Here is a 9327-nt window from a genome sequence, read left to right on the forward strand (position 1 = left end):
CTATATTTCTATTTTTCAGCAGAAAAAAAAAAAAAAAAAAAGACAGCTAGAATCAAGTTCTCCTTCAGCCTCAAGAACCACCTACTCCCTGCACTGCCCTATCAACATCATCCCCCTGACATGACCCAGCAATGTACACTTGCAGCACAGAAAGCCAACTGCATCCTGGGCTGCATCAAAAGCAGTGTGGTCGGGAGGTCAAGACAGGTGATTCTTCTCCTCTACTCCACTCTCATGAGACCCCACCTGGAGTACTGTGTTTAGCTCTGGGGCCCCAACATAATAAGAAGGATGTGGAACTGCAGGAGCAAGTTCAGAGAAGGGCTACAAAGATGATCAGGAGACTGGAGCATCTCTCCTATGGAGACAGGCAGGGAGAGTAGGGGAATCTCTTCTATGTATCTATGATCCCTCACAAACAGAGATTCGAGGCCCATCAGTTTTATCCTCTTGGCAATACTTACTGAGGGTTTTGTAGTCTTCTCGTGCTTTGTTTGCTCGGATAAAGGCTTGAATTTTTACAACATCATTTATCTAGGATTTAAAAAACAAAAAAGCACTTGACATCATTCTGGAAAGAATACCAAAGTCAGGAACAGAATACATTTAACAAGATAGCCTCTTACGTGGTTTCTGAAATACTGCAGACGATCTCTGTAACGTCTTCTGGCTTGATACATCCTGGTCATCGATTGAATCTATTGAAGGGTAACCAAAACATTCAGATAGAAACCTTACCTACGAAGTTCACTACCTCAAAGGTTTACCAAAAAGGTCAGCAGGGAAGCTTCACTACCTTTACTACTTGGTCCTTTTGTGCACGTAAGTAATCCAAACGGATTTGATATGCCTTCCTTTGCTTGTAGCCACGCCATTGAGACTGAAAACAAAATAAGCACACTCACTTTACTTTTCTAATTAAACAGAAGTAATTACAAATCTGAGCTTCTTTGTGTTCCTCAGCTTTCAACTGCCCTTTTGGCTAAATGAAACATGAAGGAGACATGCTTGTCCAAGAGGAACACTGTGTGAAGCATTAACTGTTTTCCAACTGTAATCATGAGAGACTCGAAATTACCCCATGAAGAGCCTGGGCCTCCTGAAGCACAGTTAGGGGTCAAGGATATAGCAAAAGAGTCAAGTTGACAGAAACTGTTCTACATGAGGATCATGTGGTAGCTGCTGCTGCTGGTGAGAACAATGATGTAACATTTTAAGCCTTCAGAGCAGACTCACTGTCATTGACACTTGGGAAGAGAAGTCAGGCAAGGGGCTGGACTACACTTAAAGGGAGGGAGTGTTATTTTAATGAGCTGGGAGTGGGTGTGGAGGTTTTGTTAAATACACATGCAGAGTATGTGCTACTTAGGCAGAAACAGACATACTGTTGAAATAATAAAATGGTGATAGGGTACAAAGCAACTATTTCATTTGCACGCATTTCAGTTACAACACCACAGAAAGAATTTTTTTGTTGCTGTCCTGTAAATGCACCCAATTTCATGCTGAATTATTCTACCATCTCTTTCAGGTCCTCAATCCTCCAAATCCCTGGACAAATTTGAAGGGAAGAATTTTACTTAAGAATACTGAAAAACATGTTGTTTTCTTGAACTCATGACCAATCACAGCAACAATGCATCTCATGGTATTATCACCATCAACACATACAACACACTTGATATTACCCTATCCCCAAAACACTGAAATGTGTAAAAAAAAAAAATTGGTAAAGCTTCCTCAAGTAAGTTTTTCTCTCTCCAATTCTATGTGATTATTGGATTGATTATACATGACACCTAAAAGCAAATAATATACCAAAACTCACTGGGAGAAGGAAATATTTGTAAATAATTTACAATATGAGGCAAAGACAACTGTGTGCTGTAGCTACTTGAATTGAACAAAAACTGTCAATAAGCTTGTGTACAGAAAACAACTGCAGAGGACAACTTTCAAATAGAATTAAAGGGTATCACTACCTGAATGCAAGTGATTGCTGGGACTTGCTTCTTCAAAAAATTCATTCTTGAGTTGAACTCCTGGCGAACAAGATACCCTCGACAGCAAGCCTGAAGTTTCATAATCAGGTTCTCATTTGCAAGCCACAGCTGTTCTCGGTTGTAGGCCGCTGTGACTCCGGATATGGTGCTCTGAATTCATGTTATGACAGGAAGAGGAGCCAGAAAAAGAAAATGGAAGTACAAGAAAAAGGATGTTACATCAGCTTTCCACATTGTGCTTACAAGAAATGCCAGAGCTGTCTTTCAAAAAACAGTGACATCATGGTCCTGTACTCTTCTAGGGACAGGATAAATTTTTCTGAAATAGGACAGGGAGTTGTGACACACACAATCTGATGATGCCTAGCAAATCAAATGAGTTACTAAGCTTGTTAACATGACTATGGCACTGAAGTATTCTATCTTAGAGCTGCATTAAGGGTGGGAATGATAGGGACATCAACTTTTCAGAGAAAGAGCATGTGTTATCTACTCTACCTGTATCTCCTCCCGTGACAGCTGTGTGTCATTTTGCACAAATTCTGCTGGTTCATCCCATCCTCCCTCTTTGGTCCGCAGGTTATGATAATAATGATAGCCTCCTCTCACCCAGTGTTTCACCCATTCACTGCCATTGCCCCCTAAGAGCAGAAACCACAGTTAGAAGTCTGAAAATCTGACAAGTGTTTTACCTTTCATGTTGATGTTACAAGCAGCAAATCTACTTTACAGACTTTTCTTCCTCCAAGCAAGGAAAGGAATGTTTCTGACTTCCTAATGACCTCATATGAGAACTACCTAAACACAATACATTCTACAAGTGGAGAACATTACACTATTCACACACTTTTTTTGAAAAAAACCTCCTTATTTCACAAAAAATCCACAGGTGCCACCTACAACACAAGATTTCTTCCCAGGGGCTTTTTTTACCTCTGGTTCCAATTCCACGTACAATAATCTTGCATTTATTTCACTTAAACAGTTAGCTACTTAAGGTGTACCTGCTGCCCTTTTCTTGACTTCTGACAGTTCTTGCTGGTACGTCTCAGCACATTCTGGAGTGACTCCATATAGCCCAACATCAGGTGAACGCAAGGCACTCAAGGTCTGGCTAACATCACCACGATCTACTGCTTCATTAATGGCCAGAATTCCTAAGGAGACTTGGATAACACGAGGAAGCAGGTTAGTGCAGGGGCTCAGTAACTCACAGCAAGCACAGAACAGCAGACAGAGCAAGGCAACATGAACACACCCTTTCAGCTGGGGTGTATGTAAGATACACAAACATGAAATAAAAATAAAAAAAACAACCAGACAACTTGCAGTATAGAGGCTTCCTCAGTACAGAGTGTCCAACCATGTGTAGAACTGCACCTGACAGCATGTAATTTGTGTGCCTGAAGTCCCAGATTGGTGCTGATTTACCACCAGAACTTTTCAACACACAAAGTTACAGCTCTCCTCTGACATCTGTTTCAGTTAACACAGATTCTTCTGGCAGAGCCAGCCACAACTCAAAAGAGGTCTTTTCAACAACTAGAGTAGTAATTAGTTGTTTCTGCAGACATTGTTATAAAGACTGGGATGCAACTATGGGTCCACCTGCAAACTGCGTTAAGGATCAAAGGTGAGTATCATTGATGTGTATCTGTGTATCTGAAAAACATGCAAGTGTTTGTCTGGTAATACCTAAGAGAACCAAGACAACAGTACGTCATGCAAATAAAAGGTAATGCTCACCAGAAAACACCACTTCAATCGTGCATGTGAACATTCTCACTTTTAACTAACCACCCACAGTCACACACAATTAGTTGCAAATGACAAACAATTTGTCAGAGATTTGTCCAATGATGTAACATGGTCTAATGGTCAAATGCAAAACTGGAAAAAAATGTGTATTCCCCCACAATAGAAGAAATTTAGTATTTGAAGAATCTGACATTCACTCCTCAAAAAAACACACCTGTAGGTTCATTTGGTTTCCTTTGCCACATTTACATGACATTTCTAGCTCCCAACTTTTCCTTAAATAACTGGTATTTGGCTGGTAGTGGGGATTAACTGCAATACTGTGTGATAATACTTACATCTCTGGGACTCCTCTGTGTCCTTGTTAGCCTTATGAATCCCATCCTGAATTTCATCTAGCCAAAGTACAGCTGTTTCATCCTGTGTGTCCTGAAGAGAATACAACAAGAAAAATGTACAATATCAGGAGAAAAGTATCACTATTTTTACAAAGTTCAATAGCCTATATTCAGAAATAGAGAATATAGTAATTTTCCATATCAGAGTGAATAAGAAGTATTCCAGTCTTCCTAGCTGACTCCAGCACAAGGATGTCATGTGTATTTGTGACTGGCAGAACTACTATAGCATTACCAAACTCAATACTTTCTCCCAGTCAAAAAATCTTTTCAGAAAACAGAACAAGGAAGAAATTCTGTCAGTGGGAATCACTCCAATAAGCAGAGAGAACACAAGGCCAGGGATGCAGTACCAGTTAGTCCTAAAGCCACACTAGCTAAGAGGATATGACTTCCCAGGAAGTTAGTCCTTCAACAGAAGGTGACTACACAGAGCTGATAATACACATCTGTGTGCAGAAACTAATAAAACTTTGGGTAATTGATGTCGCATCAGGCTGCTCATTTCCATGCCCACAAAACTTTGCAAAACCCGTACAAATTTGCAAAGCAAAAAGCACTGTATGCATTGTGAATGGGTGCACACACACAGCAGTTAAAGCCATGTTTTAAGTCTTTATTTTAACAGATTGCTTGTCAAGGAGCAGTGATCACATAGTATCCTGTATTTTGGCTGGGAAATCCACCCAAATGAGCATGCAGAAATTTGAGAGGAGGAAAGAGACAAGTGTTTTGCAAATCCCAAAATATACATAAAGAACAATGACCCAGCAGTTGCCAGGCATAAGCTTCTCCCCACCCACTGGTGCTTCCTGTAGGTAACTACCGAAATAAATACTATGATGCAACTGCCATCCCTCTGAAAACTCTCCTCATGCAAACAGAACACAGGAAACATTTAGTTATGGAATAGAATAATCATCACACTGCACAAAAGAACTACTATTTGCAACATTCAAGAGCTTTAAGGCCAGACTTAAAATGAACATTTCCTTATATGCTTTCCATATTTTTCCCACTGTTTTGGCAGATCTGAAACTGACTGGCTAAATGATACTTCATTCAAGAGCTTAACATGACCTTCACAGGCAGATTTCATCTGAAAGCCAGACAGTCCCACAAAAGTACCAGCAACAGCAAAATTCCTGTCCAGAATGTGGAGGAGAATAATCACTGTAACTGTACTGCACTATCTACCCACAAAAGTCAAACCGAAGACTACCAAAACCATCTCGTGCTTTTCTACAGTTTTACTGCTGCAAGGCTTTCTGCAAGGTACACACAGTGCAACACACTACAGTCTACTGGCTTTTTCTGTCTCACATCATCACACCAGAAACACGCATGATACAGCACTCCCCATTCAAGTAAGCAACTGAACAACGTCTTCACCTTAGTCTAGGTGAACTACAATCCCTCTTAGCCCTAAGGCACAGAAATCACTAGTACATTACAGCTGACTTCAGATTGTGCTTATTTTCCCCACATTTTTACTTAATAATATGATCTTTCTATTTCCAGAATTACTCCCATGCTGCTGGGAGAAGCCCATTACTTATGCCTAAATAAGGTAATTTCATACCAACTGAGAAGTTACCAGCACAGTCTGGCACAAGTTTAAGCACAGGATAAAAAGATTTCATTGTTTCATTCTGACTCAGCGGGAGGAAATGTTTCAGCACAAAATGGATCCTGAGGAACATTAACCCTGTCAAGGCCCTTGGGAAAGCTGCTTAATGATTTTAATCAGAAATGCATACAGTTTTCAGCTATTGTAATCATCCCAATTGACCTTTAGTCAAAAAACAAAGGGTTCAACACAATCTAGACCATAGCCACTATACAAAATTGTGCATTGCTATTAGAGTAATGAGCTCCACAGCAGAAAAAAGAAAACAAAACACTCTTAAGTCACTGAAAGCAGACATCTGCTACTTCTCTGTAAATATATGAGGGGAAAAAAAAAACCAACCAGTGTCCTATCCATACTACCCCAAAATGAATTGCGTACACACACGTGCACTCATCCTTTCTTCCACCTTGCTCTTTCTCTCTTCACCTTTCAGTTAGTGAAAGCTGCAACTACGTACAAGTACGTCGAAGTCCTTGGCTAATGACAACTTCTGCTCAAAAAAGTCATAAGCTATGGAAGTGTCACCAGGTGAACAACAGCATATATTTTGCTGGTAGCATGTATGTTGCTTCACATCTTTTTTCTAATTTATCACTTTACAGATTTTTTCCACTTTCAGAAACTTTCTTTTTGCCATATATAACTATGCCTATAACGACATTTAACAAACAGCATTAGAAAAAAATACTTAAGATTGCAGAAAACTTGCATTCAGAAGTTCAGTACTCCTGGAATAAATATGGTCTCCTTGCAAAAACAGATGATGCATATTACTTTTCCACAAAAAAGATACGTATTTCACTTGGGACCAGAGAGTAGCTGTAGTAAGTCACCACATGCACTTAATATCCTTACACCCATCTCCAGAGTTCATGAATACTCACGCTGTTAGCTGAAATCTCTCTCTCTAGTACAGAAAGATCCAAACTGACTGGTTAAGATCAGTTGAAGGTATGCCCACCTCTCCACTGCCAATTTTGATTCCTGACTTTCAAGACCAGCAAGAATCCAATAACACTAATGCAAAGGTCTTCCAAGAGGTGCATTTAACTGCACTCACCTGTGCTTTCTCTCTCTTGGCTCGAAGTAGTGTATCCTGGTAATGCTGTGCTACCTTTGGGGTTACACCCTCCAATTTTGCTGCAGGAGTCTGTAAGGCTTGAAGAGTCTTCTTGGTGTCCCCTTCATCCAGAGCTTCATTAATAAGACCAATTGCCAAAATCCCTAGGGAGGAACGCAAAGGGGTAGAAAGACAAAGTTCCATTTTTGGTCAACAATAATCGCAAGCATCGCTTCAGAAGAAAAGTGCAGTTAGCCCTTCCTAAATCAAGTAACAGCTGAGAACCGTAATATTTTTAACAGAAAACATTATTTACTAGTAAGGAAACCAAGACTATTTCTCCACCCTAAAGCAGTGATAATTCCTGAGCATTGCAATGAAAAAAAAAAGTTTAAAAAAAAAAAAAATCACTCAGGGAGACCACATGCAGGGACAAAACTGCATCCTCAGACACCCAGCTCAGAGCTTCTAGAAGAGAATTTTCTAAGCCCAAATGGCCAGAGTTCACAATATTCCAAGGTTCTGGTTCTCCAGAAAGAAATCTTCACATGAAACGAAAGACTTGCATGGAACACCATTTAAAAATACAGTATCTCCATATTTTAGGAAACTGTTTCATTAAGGACATGTAGTATCAGCTGTATCATCAGAGAAGTGGATGCTATTCAAGTTCAGTAAAATTTACCATTTAGCAAAATACAAACCTTACAGTTAGCTAAATACAGAGTCTACATCATGCATGTCCCATCTATAGCAACCATCTCCTGAAAATGACAAAATAACTCAGGTTGAGATGAACCCCAGAGTCCATTTGATTCAATTCCCTGCTTAAAGAAGGATCCAATCATGGTTTGACCAGTGCAGAACAGAAAAGCCTTTTAGATAAAAGAAAGGAGCTCAATGTGGGGATCTCCAACATTGGTTATTGTATTCAAATATTGTGACTCTTTAATGCAAGACTCACAAAAACAGAAGTTCATATGAAAAATAGAACATCTTGGGGAAGAGATTGTATTTGGATGGAGTAGAGATCAGGGAAAAATATATGTTGAGGACATTGCAAGAACTGCATCACTGAAATGATGGCATGATTTTTATCAAAAATCAGATATGATAACTTAGGAAATGGCACAGGAAAAAAAAATATATATATAGCCATATAGCTTGAGGACCTTCTCTGACTAATTTAACTTATTCATAGAGAGAAGATAAAACATATCTTTGCATAAGGGCATATAGAAAGCAGACCAAAGAATTAAGAAATTCCCCAGGAGAACAATTTTTCTCATTACAGGATTTTCTGCACCTTTTCTTACATGATATGGAGCATTAAAAGAAACAGGATGTTGTGACTACACACACTTTTAGAATTCCACTGTGACCTCTTACACAGAAAAGATACTAAGAAACTAGTGCGGGTGTGCACACCCCAACTGTGCCTTGTTTGTGTGGTTTAAACAAATCCACTCATGTGACCCAAACAGGAAACACAGTGTCTATTTGCAGGTGCAGAAAACAAGTTAACCAAGAGAGAGAGATTTTAATTTAACAGTTAACCCTCTCTCCAGTATAAGCTTTTCAAGGTGAAACACAACACACCAACTACACAAACAAGGAGTGGCAGAAGACCTGCTTGTCTCTGCGTACCACATAAATTTTAGCATCACCTCCACACTTGTGACAAATCTCTCCCACTTATAATGCAAGGCTTTGAGCCTTGCTGAGATATTAAATATTACAAAATTATAAATATTACAAAGGTGCCTTGAAAGTTGGTGTCAAACACAGGAGGTTTTCAGTATTGGTCATAAACAAAAATTAAGAACCCTTAATGAAAATGAGAGAAAAAAAAAAGAAAATTAAACCATCTGAAACAGAATGGTCCAAGGGTCTACTGAAGAATAAGTTTGTTTAATTGTACTATTTTCAAGGATTCCTCTATCTCCACTCTGGATTTTAAGTCAACTAATACTGTCTTAGCACAAGAAGAATTATTCCAATTTTCTGTTTTGATGAAGTTTTCATAATTACACTCAGGCCCAGTCTTTTACCACTGCGAAAAGATAGTTAACATAAATACTACTAAGAAATAGAAAGGAAAAACATGCAGGAGTAGAAGCATAGAAATTAGGTTAATACTCATTCACAATTTTCAGCTTGCATCAGTAATTTTTTTCCTTCGTCAGTATTTAATTTTCAGTACTCACACTTGCTGCCTAGAGTGGTTTGGGTTGGAAGGGACATTAAAGTTCACCCAGTTCCAAGCCCCTCTGCCACAGGCAAGGAACACCTTCCACTAGACCAAGAACACAACAGACCAGGCTGCTCCAGTGCCCTTGAACCTGGCACTGTATATGTGTGTATATACTGTACCTCTTCCAGTTCTCAGTATAGGACTACTGACCAAATGCCTGTGAGTGCATTAGTGGTGATTCCTCGACCACACCTTTTATTTAACTGCAAAGAAAAATGTTT

At 39.3% G+C, this 9327-nt stretch overlaps 1 protein-coding gene across 2 annotated transcripts in view; it reads right to left on the reverse strand.

Annotated features, from left to right (window-relative positions):
• IQGAP1 (IQ motif containing GTPase activating protein 1) overlaps positions 1-9327 on the reverse strand; it is a 55611-nt gene that overhangs the window by 18539 nt on the left and 27745 nt on the right. For both annotated transcript variants that reach the window (XM_008637222.2, XM_017738078.1), the window contains exons 15-22: positions 6853-7016; positions 4100-4190; positions 3008-3169; positions 2502-2644; positions 1983-2153; positions 797-880; positions 627-698; positions 465-534 (exon numbers count right to left, since the gene is read on the reverse strand). In XM_008637222.2, coding sequence (XP_008635444.1) covers positions 465-534; positions 627-698; positions 797-880; positions 1983-2153; positions 2502-2644; positions 3008-3169; positions 4100-4190; positions 6853-7016 — 957 coding nt within the window. The remainder of the gene's footprint in view (positions 1-464; positions 535-626; positions 699-796; positions 881-1982; positions 2154-2501; positions 2645-3007; positions 3170-4099; positions 4191-6852; positions 7017-9327) is intronic.

Source organism: Corvus brachyrhynchos, unplaced genomic scaffold (assembly GCF_000691975.1).
Source record: "Corvus brachyrhynchos isolate BGI_N302 unplaced genomic scaffold, ASM69197v1 scaffold200, whole genome shotgun sequence".
NCBI classification, from domain to species: domain Eukaryota; kingdom Metazoa; phylum Chordata; class Aves; order Passeriformes; family Corvidae; genus Corvus; species Corvus brachyrhynchos.